Source organism: Lepidochelys kempii, chromosome 2, assembly GCF_965140285.1.
Source record: "Lepidochelys kempii isolate rLepKem1 chromosome 2, rLepKem1.hap1, whole genome shotgun sequence".
Lineage (NCBI taxonomy): Eukaryota > Metazoa > Chordata > Testudines > Cheloniidae > Lepidochelys > Lepidochelys kempii.
Window position 1 is genome coordinate 341,914 of NC_136381.1, and position 19,972 is coordinate 361,885.

Consider the following 19,972-nt stretch of genomic DNA (forward strand, 5'->3'; position numbering starts at 1 on the left):
TCCAGCACAGCGAATTTCACAAGCCAAAACAAAGAAAACCTAATGCATTTTCTAGTGAGATTACTTACTAACTTTACAGGAGTTGGAGGGCTTGCATCCTTGATCTGTTCCCGGCAAAGGTATCACACAGACAGACAAAAGCCTTTCCCCCACTCCAGATTTAAAAGTATCTTGTTCCCTCTTTGGTCATTTTGGGTCAGGTGCCAGCCAGGTTACCTGAGCTTCTTAACCCTTTACAGGTAAAAGGACTTTGCCTCTGGCCAGGAGGGATTTTATAGCACTGTATACAGAAAGGTGGTTACCCTTCCTTTATATTTATGACAGATGTTCGCAGCACTGATGTTGGTGCACCCCAGGTTGCAACTGAACTATGTTGGCTCTCGTTTTGATCTTTGCAGCTACCTTCTCAAGATGATCATGGAAGGAGAGGGTGCGGTCGAGTTTCACTCCAAGATATGTTGGAGTGTAATCGTGTTGCACATTTTTACCCCAGAAAGCTACTTTCAGTGTGCTTTTGGCATTCCTATTATCAAGATGAAATGCGCTTACTATTGTTTTTCCAGGGTTTGGTTTTGTCATGGAGTGTGAGGGAGTCAAAGCCCTGTACCCCCCACATCCTGCAATTCACCATGACTCTCAGCCAGCCAGTAAAACAGAAGGTTTATTAGATGACAGGAACACACTCTAAACAGACCTTGTAGGTACAGAAAACAGGACCCCCCAGTCACATATGGGGCAACTTCCACACTTTCCCTTGGATGCTTGATCTCTTCCCACCTGCCCCCGGCCCTGCCCCCACTCCATCCCTTCCATGCGGCTCTGCCCCAGCCTAGCGTCTTCCCACCCCTGCCCTGCCCCCATTCCAACTCTTTCCCCAAAGTCCCCACCGCAACTCCGCCCCCTCCCTGCCCCTATTCCAACTCCTTCCCCAAATTCTCGCCCTATCCCCTTCTCTTCCCCGCCTCCTCCCCGAGCGCACCATGTTGCCACTCCTCCCCCTCCCTCCCAGCACGCCGCCAAACAGCTGTTTGGTGGTGGCCAGGGGGAAGCGCTGGGAGGTAGGCGGAGGAGCGGGGACACGGTGCGCTTAGGCGGGGAAAAGGAGGAGGAGGTGGGGCAGGGGGTATGGGGAGCTTAGCCGCCAATGGGTGCAGAGCACCCACTAATTTTTCCCCGTGGGTGCTCCAGCCCCGGAGCACCCACAGAATCAGCGCCTGTGCTCATCCAGGTCCCTCTTGTGGGGTGGGGAGCCCAGACCCTGGTTCTGGGCATGTTGCCATCTCCCCAGCCAGCTCCAAACTGAAACCCCTTCCTGCTGCCTCACCCAGCCACACCTCCAAGCTCTCTTCCAGCCTTTGTCCTGTTTCCCGGGCAGAAGGTGTCATCTGGTCCCAGTCCCCTCCTGGGCTTAGGTTACGAAGGCCAGTCACCATCATTTACGTGCTGGCCATCAAGTATCATCCGTCAGTGAAGTCACCCGCTTACTTGCCATCACCATCTAGTATTGGTGCAGTACCCCAGGGAAATGGAGGCACGCCCCATGTTAGCAGAAGAGAGTAAACAAGTAAAACTCCCATGCAACATTACCAGGTTAATACTCCCTACTTTGTCACAGGTTTGAGCCTCCATTTCCGGAAATATTGTTCCATATTTTGAAGGTCCTCACTTAATACACTGTGACAGACTAGGGACCAACTGGCTAAGAGGCAGTTCTTCAGAAAAGGACCTGGGGATTACAATGGATGAGAAACTGGATATGAGTCAACAATGTGCCCTTGTTGCCAAGAAGGCTAACGGCATATTGGGCTGCATTAGTAGGAGCGTTGCCAGCAGATCGAGGGAAGTGATTCTTCCCCTCTATTTGGCATTGGTGAGGCCACATCTGGAGATTTGCATCCAGTTTTGGGGCCCCCACTACGGAAAGGATGTGGAAAAATTGGAGAGAGTCCAGTGGAGGGCAACGAAAATGATTAGGGGTCTGGGGCACATGACTTATGAGGAGAGGCTGAGGGAACTGGGCTTATTTAGTCTGCAGAAGAGAAGAATATGGGGGGATTTGATAGCTGCTTTCAACTACCTGAAGGGGGGTTCCAAACAGGATGGATCTAGACTGTTCTCAGTGGTAGCTGATGACAGAACAAGGAGTAATGGTCTCAAGTTGCAGTGGGGGAGGTTTCGGTTGGATATTAGGAAAAACTTTTTCACTAGGAGGGTGGTGAAACACTGGAATGTGTAACCTAGGGAGGTGGTGGAATCTCCTTCCTTAGACGTTTTTAAAGTCAGGCTTGACAAAGCCCTGACTGGGATGATTTAGTTGGGAATTGGTCCTGCTTTGAGCAGGGGATTGGACTAGATGACCTCCTGAGGTCTCTTCCAGCCCTAATCTTCTATCGTTCTATAACCTGTCCATGATTTTTACTAAAAATACCCATGACTAAATTATAGCATTACCTATTAATTTCTCTTGTGCCCCTCCCATCTTCACACACTGATCAACTGCCTTTCATTTAGTTATGTTCCAATGTCTCCCTCCTGGTAGTCAGTCCTCCTAACTTCACTCCCAAATCCCTTTTCCCTTCAGAAAATAGCAATTTGGTAACGTCAACCCTTCTGATATTAGTGGGGTGGGAGCCTGCTTCTCATGAAGGTGGATCATGTTCCATAGCTGCTTTACATAGGCATTATAAACCTATACCTAAGGCCCCTGGTTCTGAAATCACTTGAAGCCAGAATGTCCACTTCCATTTAAAAAAAAAAAGTAAAGTTTGAAAATATGACTCAAGTGTAACCAATGCAGTAATGTTTGTCTGAGACTGCAGAGAGCCTCCAGCAGAAGGAAGACATGGCTGGCCTCACATCTACAACCAGGGGCAACTAGGCTCCTGCTGCGCAGAAGAGGACCCTGTCACTCTTTTGGCTCTAATGGAAAGGGGACGGAGACAAGGGAAAAGGAAAAACTTCTTAGCTTGCCCAGGAGGCCCTGGGAGGGGTGGCCTTCCACTATGAGGAGCCCCTCTTAAGGGTGCTTGAAAGTACCAGGGAAATGGGACTCAGCTGCGGGGGAGACTCAGCTGCTGGCTCTGATGAACCTGAGTGGCCAAGAAAGGAAAGAGACAGAGGCACTGCACACCTCCTAGTGGCCTCTTTCTTTTACTGTGTGCAGAATGAATGACTGAGCACTCAAATTTAACAAACATGATGAAGGGGATAGGGAAGAGAGGGATAAGGAAAATTGAGAATGGTGGAGAGAAAGTGTTTAAACTCAGAAAAGAGCGACTGTCCAGCCAATGTGAAAGGAGAGATTGAGACAAACATTTTCTAGGCCAATATTGCAAATAAGAGGAAGAGCAAGATAGATGTTTTTTCAAATTATCCGGTATCATAAAGTTGTGTCATCAAAAAGTTATGAGGAAAACTGTTCTTGACTATGGGAAAAAAGAGTGACAGAGCATCATGCTGTGGAACAACCTGCTAGCAGCTCAGGAATGGATAGGAATGATAAATGGGCAAAAGTTGAAACCTCAGATGAAGTGTGGGAGTCTATTGTGGGTGGGTTGCATCCACTCCTGACAGAGACCTGAGCAGTCTGTCTCTTCAATGACCTTTGGCAACATAAGTGTAGTTTGTCATGCTAATCAAGTCTCATTGAAATGAATGTAGGATCTGGAATGAATGAAGAGGCAGGAAGGAGAATGAATGAAAGGAGCAGATGTAATGAGGGAGAGGATAGAGGAAGAAGGAAATGTGTGGGATGGGAGAGGGTGGGAGAGGCTGTGCTATGAGCTTGGGCAGCCATTTGTTCAACACACAAGAAGAAAAAAAAAGAGGGAACATTAGTTGCTATCTCTACGTGAGGGCCTTTTCTGACACCACATGAAAAGAGAACTCAGGGTACGTGCTGCAGCCACCCCATCATAGTTTGAGTGGGGAAGATGCATACATAGCATTTCCTGCCCACATGATAGGGGCTGAGACCTCCTTCCCTCTGGACAGAACCCAGCTTGTATGACAATAGAGTGATGTTCTAGAAAGGAGGAGAGACCACAGCTTTCACAAAGGGGAGCAATGGTAGACCACCCTCTAGCTCAGCAGGTTGCTTTTATATATATGACTATGAGAGAATGAACTGTCACAAGGGTGAAAAAAACCCAAACCCCAAGAATCTGTAGGTAGTGGACTACTTCAGAAAATTAGAACTAGGGTGTGATCCAGCTGGCTTTAATCAATCACAAATCCTCTCGGAAGCTGCTGGGAGTGGGAGGGATCTAGGATTTACATTAATTAGCCCCACCTCATTCTGAGGTTGGGGGAACAATTTCGAGAGGGGAGTTTTAAAGACCACACCAGATCATTGTCTGAGGAGCAGTAAGACGTAGGAAAAGAAGGTACTGAGTTTGGATACAGGCTGGGTTCTGCCTCCCTATAAAGACTTTGGACTTTCTAGAGAATAAAAAGGCTTTGGGTACACAAAGAAACAACTTACAAGGAAATAGGACTGAAAGTAAATGGGTGTAGATAAAATAAATACTGGTAAACCCTCTTTAAAGAATTCTTACATTCTCTGGCTTCCTCCCCCCACAAGTGCTCCATATCTAAGGTTGTCAGGTCATCCAGATGACAGTGGCCCTGGCCATTACAACCCTAAGCAGGGATGGGATGATGGTGTGGAGGAGTAGGGTTGTGGCACAGAAGAGACCCCATGTGAGTGTGTTTAGGGCTGCAAATTGCTTTAATCAGGTCCTGCTGGTACCCACTTCTGCAGAGGGAGATGGAGCTTTATAGGTTGTCCTTTATGCAGAGTGGGTGGAGATGTGCAGAGCACTGATGACAGCAGATTGCTATATGTGACTGTCAGACACTATTTTCCTCATGTTCATTGTTTTTATTTGTGTAGGGGGCTTTTGGCAGGACCCCTCTTTATCGTGCTGCTTTTGGTGGTCACATGGCCGCCGTGGAGACACTTCTTCAATATGGAGCAGACCCCAGACTTTATGCTGATGATGGCAACACGCCTGAACAAGTAGGGGCAATTTGTTCTATTTCCCTTTGCCTTAAATAACATTGTTTCTTTTTGGCTTTTGGTCTCTTATGTTGTCTCATTTGTTGCTCTCTGAATGAGCCTCACAAACAGGGGTGGATATTGACTGACCATGCCGGGGGAGCAGTGGCAATGAGTCTACCCAGAGTGCTATAAACTGTTGGAAGTAAACCTGAAAACAGAGGTGAAAGTATATCCGTTTTTCTCTGAATTTACCTCTACTGATCTCAGGTGTTACTTGTAACAAGAACAGGTAAAGCATTTTCAGCCAGGCATGTGGCTTTGAGTTGAGTTGTGTCCAGTTAGTTTCAGTTTAACTGCTGTTTAATTTCTTTGAGTGATCGTGCACACAGATTCCACTCTTGGTGCACATGTGCCCTGTGCACATGCAATCATATTCTTTTGAATAGCTGTGTCCCCTGGGCATTCCCCTGCATCCTGGGAGCCCCTGCAACCACTGTAGCCGAGGGTATAAGGAGCAGGGCAGCCTGAACGGCCTTTCAGTTCCTTCTGACCACCTATGGCTTCAACATGGAGCCCTGCGATCTCAGTGACCTCCAATATGCAAGAGATTATTTAGCTATTGTTTTCTGATTCACTATTTACAGTTCATTAGTTAGCATACCTGTCCTCTATTTTAAAAAAAAAAATCCCTGTGGAAACAGTGTGTTGATACGATTTCTGCCCCCCTCCCCCTCCCATGCCAGCCTCTGTACATGGTTAGACACCCCCCGCCACACACACACATAAGATCAAAATGCCTAAAGGCAAGGCTCCAGGATTCAAGATCTCTTTACCGGGGACTCAGCAAAACCCATGATTGATGCTCAGCATCTCCTGTGCTTAGGCAAAGACCATATGCCTGAGCACTACTTAATGTAAGGTTTTTTCAAAGTACACACTTTAATTCAGAGAGGGCAGACTGAAGTTACATCTTCTGGGAGACTTTGATGCAAGCATTGTCTGATCCAGGCAAGCTGGCCAAGAAACCTCCCCGTTTGTCTCAGTCCATTAGTGCTCCTGTGAGCTGTAATATTATCCCAGACACCACAGATGTTCACAAGCCCTATTCCTCTTCTGCTTTTACTTCAACACAACACAGAGGCCCGAAGAAATCCAGCACCAAAGGAGATGTAGATCTCCCTTACCCACTGGGAGATGGAGTTCCTATCCTAAGCCTGAAATCATCCCAGACAGGGCTTTGTCAAGGGCTTTGTTAAAAACCTCTAAGGATGGAGATTCCACCACCACCCTCAGTAACCCATTCCAGAGCGTCACCACCCTCCCAGTGAAATATTTTTTCCTAATAGCCAACCTAGACCTCCCCCACTGCAACTTGAGACCATTACTCCTCGTTCTGTCATCTGCCACCACTGATAACAGCCTAGCTCCATGCTCTATCGAACCTCCCCTTTAGGTTGCATGTTAGGAAAAACTTTTTCGCTAGGAGGGTGGTGAAGCACTGGAATGTGTTACCTAAGGAGGTGGTGGAATCTCCTTCCTTAGAGGTTTTCAAGGTCAAAAGCCCAGGCTGGGATGATTTAGTTGGGGATTGGCCCTGCTTTGAGCAGGGGGTTGGAGTAGATGACCTCTTAAGGTCCCTTCCAACCCTGATATTCTATGCTCCTTTAGCATCTCAATCCTCCAGTGGTCCTACTGATTGTTTAGCAGGCTTTCTGCTTCTGATATACTTACAAAAAATTTTGCTATTACTTTTTGAGTCTTTGGGTAGCTGTTCTTCAAATTCTTTTTTTGGCCTTCCTAATGATATTTTTACACTTAATTTGCCAGAGTTTAGGCTCCTTTCTATTTTCCTCACAAGGATTTAACTTCCAGTTTTTAAAGGATGCCTTTTTGTGTCTCAGTGGTTTTTTTTACTTTGTTGTTAAGCCCTGGTTGCACTTTTTTGGTTCTCTTACTATGTTTTTTAATTTGGGGTATACATTTAAGTTGAGCCTCTATTATGACGTCTTTAAAAAGCTTCCATGCAGCTTGCAGGGATTTCACTTTTGGCACTGTACCTCTTAATTTCTGTTTAACTAACTTCCTCATTTTTGTGTGGTCCCGACTATGCCTTGGTTCAGGAGTCTAGGTCAGATTAAAAACTTTGGTAGAGCAGTCCTCCAGGTGATATTCCTCTTACCTATCTCTTAAGAAGGATACTGCTTGCTAGTGATGAAGAGAGGAATCTGTACAGACAAACACTTGAAAAAGAAAGTAGTTATTTACCCTACAACACCCATAGTTCTTTAGGTGTATTGTCCTCACAGATTCCAAGATCTGAGAATACTAAAGGAGTTGGCGGATGTGATTGCAGAGCCATTGGCCATTATCTTTGAAAATTCATGGCGATCGGGGGAAGTCCCGGACAACTGGAAAAAGGCTAATGTAGTGCCCATCTTTAAAAAAGGGAAGAAGGAGGATCCTGGGAACTACAGGCCAGTCAACCTCACCTCAGCCCCTGGAAAAATCATGGAGCAGGTCCTCAAGGAATCAATTCTGAAGCACTTCGAGGAGAGGAAAGTGATCAGGAACAGTCAGCATGGATTCACCAAGGGAAGGTCATGCCTGACGAATCTAATTGCCTTCTATGACGAGATAACTGGCTCTGTGGATGAGGGGAAAGCAGTGGACGTGTTGTTCCCTGACTTTAGCAAAGCTTTTGACACGGTCTCCCACAGTATTCTTGCCAGTAAGTTAAAGAATTATGGGCTGGATGAATGGACGATAAGGTGGATAGAAAGCTGGCTAGATTGTCGGGCTCAACGGGTAGTGATCAATGGCTCCATGTCTAGTTGGCAGCCGGTATCAAGTGGAGTGCCCCAAGGGTTGGTCCTCGGGCCGCTTTTGTTGAATATCTTCATAAATGATCTGGAGGATGGTGTGGATTGCATCCTCAGCAAGTTTGCAGACGACACTAAACTGGGAGGAGAGGTAGATACGCTGGAGGGTAGGGATAGGATAAAGAGGGCCCTAGACAAATGAGAGGATTGGGCCAAAAGAAATCTGATGAGGTTCAACAAGGACAAGTGCAGAGTCCTGCACTTAGGACGGAAGAATCCCATGCACCGCTACAGACTAGGGACCGAATGGCTCAGCAGCAGTTCTGCAGAAAAGGACCTAGCGGTGACAGTGGACAAGAAGCTGGACATGAGTCAACAGTGTGCCATTGTTGCCAAGAAGGCCAATGGCATTTTGGGCTGCATAAGTAGGGGCATTGCCAGCAGATCGAGGGATGTGATCGTTCCCCTCTATTCGACATTGGTGAGGTCTCATCTGGAGTAGTGTGTCCAGTTTTGGGCCCCACACTACAAGAAGGATGTGGAAAAATTGGAAAGAGTCCAGCGGAGGGCAGCAAAAATCATTAGGGGACTGGAACACATGAGTTATGAGGAGAGGCTGAGGGAACTGGGATTGTTTAGTCTGCGGAAGAGAAGAATGAGGTGGGATTTGATAGCTGCTTTCAACTATCTGAAAGAGGGTTCCAAAGAGGATGGATCTAGACTGTTCTCAGTGGTAGCAGATGATAGAACAAGGAGTAATGGTCTCAAGTTGCAGTGGGGGGGGGGGTTAGGTTGGATATTAGGAAAAACCTTTTCACTAGGAGGGTGGTGAAACACTGGAATGCGTTACCTATGGAGGTGGTGGAATCTCCTTCCTTAGAAGTTTTTAAGGTCAGGCTTGACAAAGCCCTGGCTGGGATAATTTAGCTGGGGATTGGTCCTGCTTTGATGACCTTCTGAGGTCCCTTCCAACCCTAATATTCTATGATTCTATGATTCCATGTTCTGCTGTCTGTCTTTGCTGCAAGAAGATACATAACATTTATAGATACAAAAGCTTAGGGACATTTACTGTACTCATTAATTACCCTAGGGTAATTACCCTAGGTATCCTTATTGGCAAGGGAATGAAGAGGTGGTTGAGGCCATCCTGCCCCTTATAACCTCAGCTGTTGGGGGTTGCAACAATGCCCAGGGTACAGGCATGGCCCTGACAGACACTGCTGTTCAAAAGAATCCGATCTTACATGCATGGGGCACATGAGCACCAAAATCGGAATCCCATGCGGACAATACATCTTGAGCTACAGTTAATGTAGGGTAAGTAACCGTTCTTTATGTGAGCAAAGGATGGTTGATAGGCACTCATATATGGCAGTGATGCAGACTGTTTAACTACAAGAGTGAGATAAATCATCCTATCAGGTTCATTCATGCAAAGAGTAAAATAGTGTCAACAGGACAGTCCCTCAAGTTAAGAGTGATTATTTGGATTAAGGAAATTACACAGGGTTAGCAGTGCCTATGATGTTAGTGGTGCAGATTGCCCTTTCTTTGGTCCCACTTATCTTAGATGAAGGGTTATGTTCCCAGCCTTAGTACCCATTGTTGGTGCTGCTGAGATTGGAGTTTGGAGAGTGGGTTGCAACCATTAATTTTATGTATTTACAGCCACAGTGGTGTTTGTGTTTGTTTCCAATAAGATTGCTTCTTTGGATAGCTTGGTTGCCATTCTGCAGTCCTGGGACATCAGCCTGACTGAGTTGATGCTACAGAAGATGGAGGCAGAACAGCAAAGAAGAGCCTTGCTGGAAAAGAAGCAGAAAGAAGCTGAGACTCACCGGTGAGAGCTGCACCCCAGCCCTAGCCAGGAAAGGGAAGATAGTTAGATACAGCAGTCACAAACACTGTTACACTGAACGTGTTTTTTACCTTTTGAATGGGTTACAGTTTGAGAACTCGGACTTTATGAGACAAAAGGCAAAAGAAGCGAAGAAAGAGGCAGAATAGTAAGTTAAGAAGGGGTAAAAGAAGGAACCTCAAGTTTATGTCCCAGGTGTTGCCCAAGAGTTTGTCCCATTGCAGGGGGTGATGTCATTTGGTTCCTTTTCCTCACTTCGTCTGATCAGGACATCTTTTAGAATCAGGGAAGGGGGTCCAGAAACTGCAATGCTGCTGTGCCCCTCGCCACTGTGAAGGACTCAGAAACTGAACTGTGTTGTTCTTTCCCATAGAATGAACGAGGAGGTGGAGCAGCTGTCTAAAGTGCAGGAGAGATGTAACAAGGAGGTCAGGCCAGCTCTTTTTAGAAACTATTAAACAGCCCCCAGGTATCATTTTTTCCCCATTTCCAGCCCTTCCCTGTGGTGGCCGTACTTCTTCTTATTCTTCAGTGCCCGACTTTCCTGGTCAGCTGATCCCTGATGGGATTGAGCTGGAATTGGTGTGCATTTAGATGCTGATCTCTGGACTTAGATGTCAGCCCTTCTAGTCTTAAAGAGAGGGGCAGCACTTGCTAATTGGTATCATTTGTGCAAGAATGGTTTGTACCTGCATGGAGAAAACACAATTCCATCTGCTCTGTCTCCAGGAGAGAGTTGATGGGATATGTTCTGTACTCCTCACGGTGCATGCCTGGGACAGATATTCATGCTGCTCAGTTGCACTTGCATAGAGACTGCCAGCCAGCCTGCCCTAGCTATTGGTCAGTCCACTTTGACCTTTTTATACAGCCAGCCAACTGGTCCCAACATCTGATCCAGACCAGGGGTTTACTGTCCCTCCTGAGAACAGTAGGGTAGAATTTATCTGCTGTGTGTGACAGGAATGTTGCAGCCCCATCTAGAGCATAGGGACAAAGAATTTAAGCCTTGCAGGTGTGACAAAGGATTCTGTTTTCCTCCCCACCTAAGACAAAGTTGTGTTGGGGGCCACCTTCATCTTTCCCATCTGTTTCCTCCTTTTTCCTCCCATGCAGCTGCAGCAGGCCTACTGTGAACTGAACAGGAGAATCACAGAGCATGACAAGTGTCAGAGAAAGCAGATGGTCAATGCAGAGCTGACCCTGCAGGTGAGGCTCCCAGGCCCTTCTGCCCCTTTAGGCCTGTCAGGAAGGGACTCTACAGAGGTTCCAAGCTGCCTTTGCTCCATTGGACCTGAGGGGCAGCTTGGGGCTCTCTGCCACATCCTTTCAGAATATTTGGGGTAGGAGGTCTGCACAGTGTGCACCCAACATTGGGGCTCCTAGATTATTAGGCCAGAAGGGACCGTTGCAATCATCTAGTCTGACCTGCTTAACACAGGCCATAGGACATCCCTGAATGAATTCCTATTTACACTAGAGTGTCTCTTTTAGAAAATATCCAAACTTTGTTAGAACGTCCAGTGATGGAGATATCACAGTTCCAGGGTTAACTGTACCTCTGCCTTTGTCTGCTCAAAGGCACCCCTTTAAGACTCAGGCCTCCAGCCACCACCTCTCCATGGGCAGGGACCCATGTCCCTCTCCCTCCAGACTAGGTATTTAGGCTTGTAGTCCCCCTTCCAATTCACTATGCTTATCCCAGCAGGTCTGACTTTATTGCCTGCAGTTCTACTCTTTCCCAGTGGCTATGATGGTTGTTTCACAGAGCACAATATATATATATATATATTCTGTAATGCTTTTGTCCTAAATATAATTTTTAAAAAATTGTCTACGTGTGTGTTAAGCTTACCAGGTGACACCCATCATCCACGTGGAGACCCTGGTAGGGCAAGGTTTTTCCCTCTCAGTTACAGTCTAATGTTAATTTGAGGATCAAATGAGGGCCACTCAATCAGTTCAGGCTGAGCCTTTGTCATCTGGGTCTCTTGAACCTGGTCTGAATCAGTATGTGAAATGCCCCCCAAGAACTGGTAATTATCTGGAGTTGTTTACCTGTCCTGGGATCTGCAGGATTCACCCCCCACACACACACACTTATTGTAGTTGCTGGAGTTAGCTCTATAACCCTCCCCCATGGAGCTAGAATACAATCCTTATCTGACAAAGATATATAACATTTATAGATACGAAAGCTTAGGGACATTTACTGTACTCATTATCAAGCTGTCCTGCAGTGGCTCAAGAGCATGAGTACCAACCTCAGGGCAGACTGTTTTTTTGGTTTTTTTTTTAAAAAACCGGCACAAACCCCAAACTGGTTGAGAGCTCTATACTTAGATTTCACCAACCAGTTATCAAGTGTATACTCCTTAGGCACTGTAACAGCCTTAACATGGAGTCACAGACAGTCGGTACTCCCTGTCTCGCCACCTAGGGAAGCTTGCCCTTGTGATAGATGGCCCTTACACCACGAATCACAGCAATATTCAGGTTGCGCCCAGTCCTGAATTGCATGTTAGAGCTCACACTGAAGACAACGCTTGTAGCCAATCCTATACTAAACTATCTAAAGATTTACTAAACAGGAAAAGGTAACGATATTTTTTTGACAAGGTTAAAGCAGATAATAACTTACAACCTTAACTTTCAAAAAGTAATAGAAGCGTCTATAATAAGCAAGGTCTGTATGTCCTTTAGGGCTAACCCAGGATAAGCACTGGGAATCTTTTGTTTATTCTAGTAATCCTTGTTCCCCCCCAGAGTCCAAGCAGTATAAAGATACAGTTCCTGCTTGTTCAGAGGTTTTATTCACTTCCTCACTTCTGCTTTGATCTGCCAACTCAGCTGATGGAAGCAATTCACTTGCAAGACTTATCTTCCTGGGGGTGGGAAGAGTAAACAACAGCCTTTCTTTTGTCCTCTTTAATCTTAGTTGAAGGCTGCTATCTAATCCATCCTCACTCTTCTCCTCTGCAGACTAAATAAGCCCAGTTCCCACAGCCTCTCCTCATAAATCATGTGCCCCAGCCCCCTAATAATTTTTGTTGCACTTCACTGGACTCTCTCCAATTTGTCCACATCCTTTCTGTAGTGGGGGCACCAAAACTGCATGCAATACTCCAGATGTGGCCTCACCAGTGCCGAATAGAGGGGAATAATCACTTCCCTCAATCTGCTGGCAATGCTCCTACTAATTCAGCCCAATATGCCGTTAGCCTTCTTAGCAATAAGGGCACACTGTTGACTCGTATCCAGCTTCTCGTCCACTGTAATCCTTTTCTGCAGAACTGCCGCTTAGCCAGTCAGTCCCCAGCCTGTAGCAGTGCATGGAATTCTTCCGTCCTAAGTGCAGGACTCTACACTTGTCCTTGTTGAACTTCATCAGATTTCTTTGGGCCCAATCCTCAGATTTGTCTAGGTCACTCTGGACCATACCCCTACCCTCCAGTGTATCTACCTCTCCCCCCAACTTAGTGTCATCTGCGAACTTGCTGAGTGTACAATCCATCCCATCATCCAAATCGTTAATGATGATGTTGAACAAAACCAGCCCCAGGACAGACCTCGTGGCACTCCACTTGATACCAGCTCCCAACTAGACATTGAGCCGTTGACCACTACCCACTGAGCCCGATGATCTAGCCAGCTTTCTATCCACCCTATAGTCCGTTTAGCCAATCTATACTTTTTTTAACTTGCTGGTAAGAATATGGTGGGAGACCATATCAAAAACTTTGCTATAGTCAGGACATATCATGTCCACTGCTTTCCCCATATCCACAGAGCCAGTTATCTTATCATAGATGGCAATCAGGTTGGTCAGGCATGACTTGCCCTCGGTGAACCCATGTTAACTGTTCCTGATCACCTTCCTCTCCTCCAAGTGCTTCAAAATGAATTCCTTGAGGACATGCGCCGTGATTTTTCCAGGGACTGAGGTGAGGCTGACCAGTCTGTAGTTCCCTGGATTCTTCTTCTTCGCTTTTTAGATGATGGGTACTATATTTACCTTTTTCCATTTGTCCAGGACCTCCCCTGATTGCCACAAGTTTTCAAAGATAATGGCCAATGTCTCTGCAATCACATCAGCCAACTCCCTCAGCACCCTCAGCTGCATTGCATCCGGTCGCATGGACTTGTGCATATGCAGCTTTTCTAAATAGTCCTTAACCTGGTCTTTCACCACTGAGGGCTGCTCATCTCCTCCCCATACTGTGCTACCCGGTGCAGCAGTCTGGGAGCTGACCTTGTCTGTGAAGACTGAGGCAAAAAAAGCATTGAGTACTTCAGCTTTTTCCACATCTGTCACTAGGTTGCCTCCCCCATTCAGTAAGGGTCCCACACTTTCCCTGACCACCTTGTTACTAACGTACCTGTAGAAACCCTTCTTGTTATCCTTCACATCCCTTGCTAGCTGCAACTCCAGTTGTGCCTTGGCCTTCCTGATTACACCCCTGCATGCTCGAGCAATATTTTTATACTTCTCCCTAGTCATGTGTCCAAGTTTCCACTTCTTGTAAGCTTCCTTTTTGTGTTTAAGCTCACCGAAGATCTCTCTGTTAAGCCAAGATGGTCACCAGCCATATTTGCTATTCTTTCTGCACATTGGGATGGTTTGTTCCTGCGCCCTCAATAAGGCTTCTTTAAAATACAGCCAGCTCTCCTGGACTCATTTCTTCCTCATATTAGCCTCCCAGGGGATCCTGCCCATCAGTTCCCTGGGGGAGTCAAAGTCTGCTTTTCTGAAGTTCAGGGTCCATATTCTGCTGCTCTCCTTTCTTCCCTGTGTCAGGATCCCGAACTCAACCATCTCATGGTCACTTCTGCGCAGGTTGCCACCCACTTTTACTTCCCCTTACTAATTCTTCCCTGTTTGTGAGCAGCAGGTCAAGAGGAGCATGGTCCCTAGTCGGTTCCTCCAGCACTTGCACCAGAAAGTTGTCCCCAACACTCTCCAAAAACTTCCTGGATTGTCTGTGCACTGCAGTATTGCTCTTCCAGCAGATGTCAGGGTGATTTGAAGTCCCCCATGAGAACCTGGGCCTGTGATCTGGAAACTTCCGTTACTTGTCCGAAGAAAGCCTTGTCTACCTCATCCTCTTGGTCTGGTGGTCTATAGCAGACGCCCACCATGACATCACCCTTTTTCCTCTTGCCTCTAAACTTAACCCAAAGACACTCAATAGGCTTTTCTCTAGTTTCACACTGGAGCTCTGAGCAATCATTCCACTCTCTTACATACAGTACAACTCCTCCACCTTTTCTCCCCCTCCTGTCCTTCCTGAACAGTTTATACCCATCCATGACAGTGCTCCAGTCATGTGAGTTACCCCACCAAGTCTCTGTTATTCCAATCACATGATAGTTCCTTGACTGGTCAACCACACTCCTCATTTGGAATCGGAAGCAGGCAATCAGGCAGCAGAAGAGACGGAAAAAAAAAAGTCAAATACAGTACAGTACTTGTATTAAACATAAACTACGAAAAAAATAGCGGGAAAGTTTAAAAAAAGATTTGACAAGGTAAAGAAACTTTCTGTACTTGATTCATTTAAATTAGGATGGTTAAAAGCAGCATTTTTTTTGGCATAGTAAAGTTTTAAAGCTGTATTAAGTCAATGTTCAGTTATAAACTTTTGAAAGAACAACCGTAATGTTTTGTTCAAAGTTACAAACATTTCAGAGTTATGAACAACCTCCATTCCTGAGGTGTGTGTAACTCTGAGGTCCTACTGCAGATAATTTGGTGGTCTCTTCTGGGCTTCAACTCTATGAATCTGTGATTCTTAATTGGGGGTGTGGTGCAGTGTAGGCACACCCTCCACTGGCTGTAATACTGGAGAAATTCTAGAAGACTGAAGGAGTGCCTGCATGGTGTGTGACAGGGTCGGGCCAGATGGCTACAGGAGAGTAACAGAAGGCAGATATATTAGCCCCAGGTTAAGTAGGACCCTTTTCTCTGGGTAAGGTAACAGGGAAGGTTCCAGAACCACCAGGAACTTTCTGGAAACAATTAAGGCAGACAGGCTGATTAGAACACCTGCAGCCAATCAAGAAGCTGCTAGAATCAATTAAGGCAGGTTAATCTGGGCATCTGGGTTTAAAAAGGAGCTCACTTCAGTTTGTGGTGTGCGTGTGAGGAGCTGGGAGCAAGAGGCACTAGGAGCTGAGAGTGAGAATGCGGACTGCTGGAGAACTGAGGAGTACAAGCATTATCAGATACCAGGAGGAAGGTCCTATGGTGAGGATAAAGAAGGCGTTTGGAGGAGGCCATGGGGAAGTAGCCCAGGGAGTTGTAGCTGTCACACAGCTGTTCCAGGAGGCACTCTAGACAGCTGCATTCCACAGGGCCCTGAGATGGAACCCGGAGTAGAGGGCGGGCCCAGGTTCCCCCCAAACTTCCCAACTCCTGATCAGACACAGGAGGAGTTGACCTGGACTGTGGGTTCACGAAAACTGCCAAACTGAGGGCTGCCGTGAATCTCTGAGGTGAGCAAATTCGCCAATAACTGCAAGACCCACCAAGGTAGAAGAGGAACTTTGTCACAGGTGTCAGCAAAAACCAACAAGGAGTCCTTGTGGCACCTTAGAGACGAACAAATTTAATTGGTGTGATGGGGCAAGGCTATAGATGGCTATAGAAAAGTAGTGGGAGATAGATATATTAGCTCCAGGCTAAACAAATCCCTGGTACCAGGATAAGTGAAATGGCAGCTGCTCCAGGTCAATTAAGACACCTGGGGCCAATTAAGAACTTTCCAGAAGGCAGGGAGAAGGCTAGGTTGATTAGGACACCTGAAGCCAATCAGGGGCTGGCTGAAACAAGTTGAAAGCCTCCCAGTTAGTCAGGTGGGTGTGCATGTCAGGAGCTGTGGGAGGAAGTTGCACTGTTGGAGAGGCTGAGTAGTACACACCATATCAGGCACAAGGAAGGAGGCCCTGAGGTAAGGGTGAAGTGGAGCTTGAGGAAGTGGGGGCTGCTGTGGGGGAAGTAGCCCAGGGAATTGTACATGTCATGTTTCTAAAAGGTCAGCTACCATAGCTGATACTATTCGGGTCTGTGGGCTGGAGCCTGGAGTAGAGGGTGGGCCTGGGCTCCGTCACCCTTTTTCCCCCGATTAATCACTGAGACTGGGAGACAACAGAGACTGTGCAAGGAAGGATAACTTCTCCTCACCTCCCTCACTGGCTTATGATGAAAATGGCTCAGTAGACTGTGACCCTTGTCTCTAGAGAGAGAAGGGTTACGTGGAGGGTCACAGTGAGCCTCTGAGGCTAGCAAAATCTGCCAGGAAACGTGGGACCCATGGAGGCAAGGACAGAGCTTTGTCACAACTGGTGTCAGGAGTGGGACTTCGTTCACAGCATGGCGGAAGAAAGAGAGTTAAAAAAAATGTGCGCTGGGGTTTTGGATTTTTTTTTGTTTTGGTTTGTTTGTTTGCTTTGTACCACAATGGAGGAGGTGGTAAGAGCTCTGGTACAAGCCACGGCAGCCCAGCAGGAGGCCACCCGGGTTCAGGCAATGGCACAACAGGAGTCTATGTGGCTACAGCAGGAAACCAATCAATTATTGATGAGCCAGGTGACCCAAAATCGTGCCCTCTTGAGAGAGGTGGTGGACCGGCTGAAGATCCTCACCACCCAGGCCCAGGGGTCAGACGGGACGCAAACCCTGAGGGCCACTGGTTGTCTGCCAAAGATGACGTCAGGAGATTGACATAGAGGCATATCTCCTCTCATTCAAAAGGACTGCTCAGCGTGAGGCGTGGCCCCAGGAGCAGTGGGTCAGCATTCTCGCCCCTTTTTTGTGTGGAGAGGCCCAGAAGGCCGACTTTGACTTCCTGCCATGAATGCCACTGACTATACCCGTCTGAAGGCAGAGATCCTAGCACGATCAGGGGTAACGGCAGCGGTAAGGGCCCAGAGGTTCCATGAGTGGAAATACCAGGAGAACAAACCCCCGAGATCCCAGCTATTCGACCTCATACACCTTGCGCAGAAGTGGTTACAGCCGGAGGTGTGCAGGCCAGAGGAGATTTTGGAGACCCTGGTCATAGACCATTACATGCGGGGACTGCCGCCAGATCTCCGCAAATGGGTAGGCCAGAACGATCCATCCACGTACGACGAGATGATCACGCTGGTAGAAAGACAGATGACAGCCAGGGAACTGACTCGACTACCCAAGGAAGGCCCCTTTTGAAGCAAGCACCCGACCCCAACCCTGGAAGGTTGGGCAGCCAAACCCCTGGGGAGTCCTAGGTGGAAGAAGGAGGGGGCTGAAAACCAGTGGGGACCCCAGAAGGAAAGGATTGGCCTGAGTGGGGGGAACCCCGGGACTAAACCCCCTAACCCCCGGGATAGGGGAGTGATTAAAAGCAATTATAGATGTTATGCATGTGGGGAGTGGGGACACATAGCAGCACAGTGTCCCAGCACCGAGGAGTCTATGCAATGTAATTGGGGGATTGGGAGGTCCCATGCTCCCTTATCCACCTCGCGGGGTTCGCATTAGCCCTGCATAATTACACCAGGCCAGTGAGGATAAATGGAGCAGAGGCTTCAGCGCTTGTGGACTCGGGGAGTGCTATCACCCTCATATCGGGTAAGCTGGTAAAAAGTAGTCAGCTGCTACAAGCCAAACGCGTAGCAATGACTTGCGTGCATGGGGCCGTGAGCCATTACCCCACCATCCCAGTGGAGATAGAGGTTCAGGGAAACCCCATTGAGGTGACCGTGGGTGTAGTTCCTAAACTCCCATATCCTGTAGCCATTGGGAGGGACTATCCAGGGTTTGATAATTTACTCCCCCCGGAGAGGCTGGAGGGAGGTGGGGACCCTGAGGACAGCGATTCATCACCGCGGGAATGTCAACCCCCGATGTTTGCTGAGATTTCTCAGGATCTGTTCTCAGTCCCCCGAAAGACCCGGAAGACAAAAAAGAGAGGAAGGCCGCGAAGGCCTTGGGAACCCGGATCCTGACCCAGGGCCAGAAGACCTCCCTAGTAGGTTGATGGACGCAAGCAGCCAACAGAGAAACTTGCACCACAGAAGGTGAGCCAGAGGCTGCCCCCAGCAATGACAGCGGCGAGCCATTGGAAGAAGCAGAAGCCGGCCCCTGGAAGCTTGGGCAGGTTAGTCCTAGGAGAAAGACTTTTGGGCAGGACCCAGCGGAGGACCCCCGATATGATAACACCAGGAAAGAGGTGGCCGAGATTGATGGGATACCCGTGGATGGGAAGGTCCAGGGTCCCGGACCTTACTTTATAGTGAAGAAAGATCTCCTGTACCACGTGGTGCAAATGCAGGAGCAAGAGATACAACAACTTCTGGTGCCACAAAAACATCAAAAACCCATATTGAGTCTCGCCCACAGTCACCTATTTGGAGGACACCTAGGGGTAGAGAAAACCCAGGCACGGATCCTGCGGAGGTTCTTCTGGCCAGGAGTACATGAAGATGTCCAGCGATATTGCACCTCTTGTCCAGAGTGTCAGTTACATAGCTCTTGCCCGCACTTGCAGGCTCCTTTGATACCTCTTCCAATAATAGAGGTTCCTTTTGAATGGATAGCCATGGATCTGGTAGGGCCCCTAGAGAAGACAGCTTGGGGCCACCAACATGTGCTTCTTGTACTGGACTATGCAACCCAGTACCCGGAAGCTGTTCCCCTACGCAACACAGCTTCCAAGACAATAGCTAAGGAGGTAGTGCAGGTCTTTGCCCGGGTTGGGCTACCCAAGGAGATATTGACTGATCAAGGGACACCTTTCGTGTCCAAGTTGATGAAAGATCTCTGTTCATTGCTCTATGTACAAGCCCTACAGACCTCTGTATACCACCCACAAACAGATGGCCTTGTGGAAAGTTTCAATAGGACCATCAAGACCATGATTAGGAAAGTGGTGAGCCGGGATGGGAAAGAGTGGGATACCCTATTGCCTTACCTCATGTACGCCATCCAGGAGGTTCCGCAAGCTTCCACGGGTTTCTCTCCATTCAAACTACTATATGGGCGCCACCCTCGGGGTCTATTGGATATAGCCAGAGAAGTTTGGGAAGAGGAGCCAAATCCTGGAAGGAACACAGTTGAGCATGCACTGCAGATGAGAGATCAGACAGGCTGAGTTACGCCCATTGTACGGGAACACTTGGAGAGAGCACAGGAGACCCAACGAACCCATTATAACCACCAAGCGAAGCTTCGACTGTTCCAATCAGGGGATCGTGTGATGGTACTGGTGCCCACAGCAGAAAGTAAACTGTTGGCCCCTATGGGGCCCT

General features: G+C 47.7%; 1 protein-coding gene across 5 annotated transcripts in view; it reads left to right on the forward strand.

Annotated features, from left to right (window-relative positions):
• Window positions 1-19,972, forward strand: part of IQANK1 (IQ motif and ankyrin repeat containing 1) — a 116,005-nt gene that overhangs the window by 64,817 nt on the left and 31,216 nt on the right. For 4 of the 5 annotated variants that reach the window (XM_078851354.1, XM_078851356.1, XM_078851355.1 and 1 more), the window contains 4 exons: window positions 4,895-5,020; window positions 9,525-9,664; window positions 10,056-10,110; window positions 10,799-10,891. In XM_078851354.1, coding sequence (XP_078707480.1) covers window positions 4,895-5,020; window positions 9,525-9,664; window positions 10,056-10,110; window positions 10,799-10,891 — 414 coding nt within the window. The remainder of the gene's footprint in view (window positions 1-4,894; window positions 5,021-9,524; window positions 9,665-10,055; window positions 10,111-10,798; window positions 10,892-19,972) is intronic. The other variant, XM_078851357.1, reaches the window with a different exon arrangement.